Source organism: Mandrillus leucophaeus, unplaced genomic scaffold (assembly GCF_000951045.1).
Source record: "Mandrillus leucophaeus isolate KB7577 unplaced genomic scaffold, Mleu.le_1.0 Scaffold171, whole genome shotgun sequence".
In the NCBI taxonomy this organism is placed as follows: domain Eukaryota; kingdom Metazoa; phylum Chordata; class Mammalia; order Primates; family Cercopithecidae; genus Mandrillus; species Mandrillus leucophaeus.
Window position 1 is genome coordinate 923,131 of NW_012101710.1, and position 647 is coordinate 923,777.

The following is a 647-nucleotide window of genomic DNA, read 5'->3' on the forward strand; positions in this document are numbered from 1 at the left end:
CTCCAGGGCACCCCACCCCAAGCTGCTCTGCTCCAGGGCACCCCACCCCAAGCTGCTCTCCTCCAGGGCATCCCACCCCAAGCTGCTCTGCTCCAGGGCCTCCTGCTAAGTCTTCACTCAACGCCCACCCTCTCGGAACTGCTCCCTGAGATCAGGGACATAGAAGGCCATAAAGGATAGCATCACCAGGGAGCCGTTTGAAAATAGCACAGCAAGCACGTTTCTCTGGGCCCCAGGAATGTGGTGTGGAGTTTTGGTCACTGAACCCCCTCAACGGGACTGCCATGTGTCACGGAGCCAGCAGGGCGCGCTTAGAACGCCCGGGGAAGGGGGAAGACACAGGAGAGCAGGCAGAGGAAACAAAGAATAGGGATGTGAAGTATGGAAAGGTGGAGGAGGCACGCTCAAAACCCAGGCAGCAGCACTGAGACAAGCATGGCCTTGCTGGCCGGGTCCAGAAAAGCTCATTCTGATGCTTGGCATTGCTGAGTCAAGGAGCAGACGGGGAGACAGAGCCTGTCGCCCCTGAGTGATGGAATGAGGAACAGAACAGGGTTTTAAAGGGTTGGGGTGGATGTATGGAAGGTGGAACCCAGAAATGGCTCCCCCAAGAAGCTGGGACAGATTCAACCCTTCCAGTGGATGCC

At 57.7% G+C, this 647-nt stretch overlaps 1 protein-coding gene across 1 annotated transcript in view; it reads right to left on the reverse strand.

Annotated features, from left to right (window-relative positions):
• Positions 1-647, reverse strand: part of SDK1 (sidekick cell adhesion molecule 1) — a 707,360-nt gene that overhangs the window by 140,709 nt on the left and 566,004 nt on the right. The window contains exon 27 of the mRNA XM_011976935.1: positions 129-225. Coding sequence (XP_011832325.1) covers positions 129-225 — 97 coding nt within the window. The remainder of the gene's footprint in view (positions 1-128; positions 226-647) is intronic.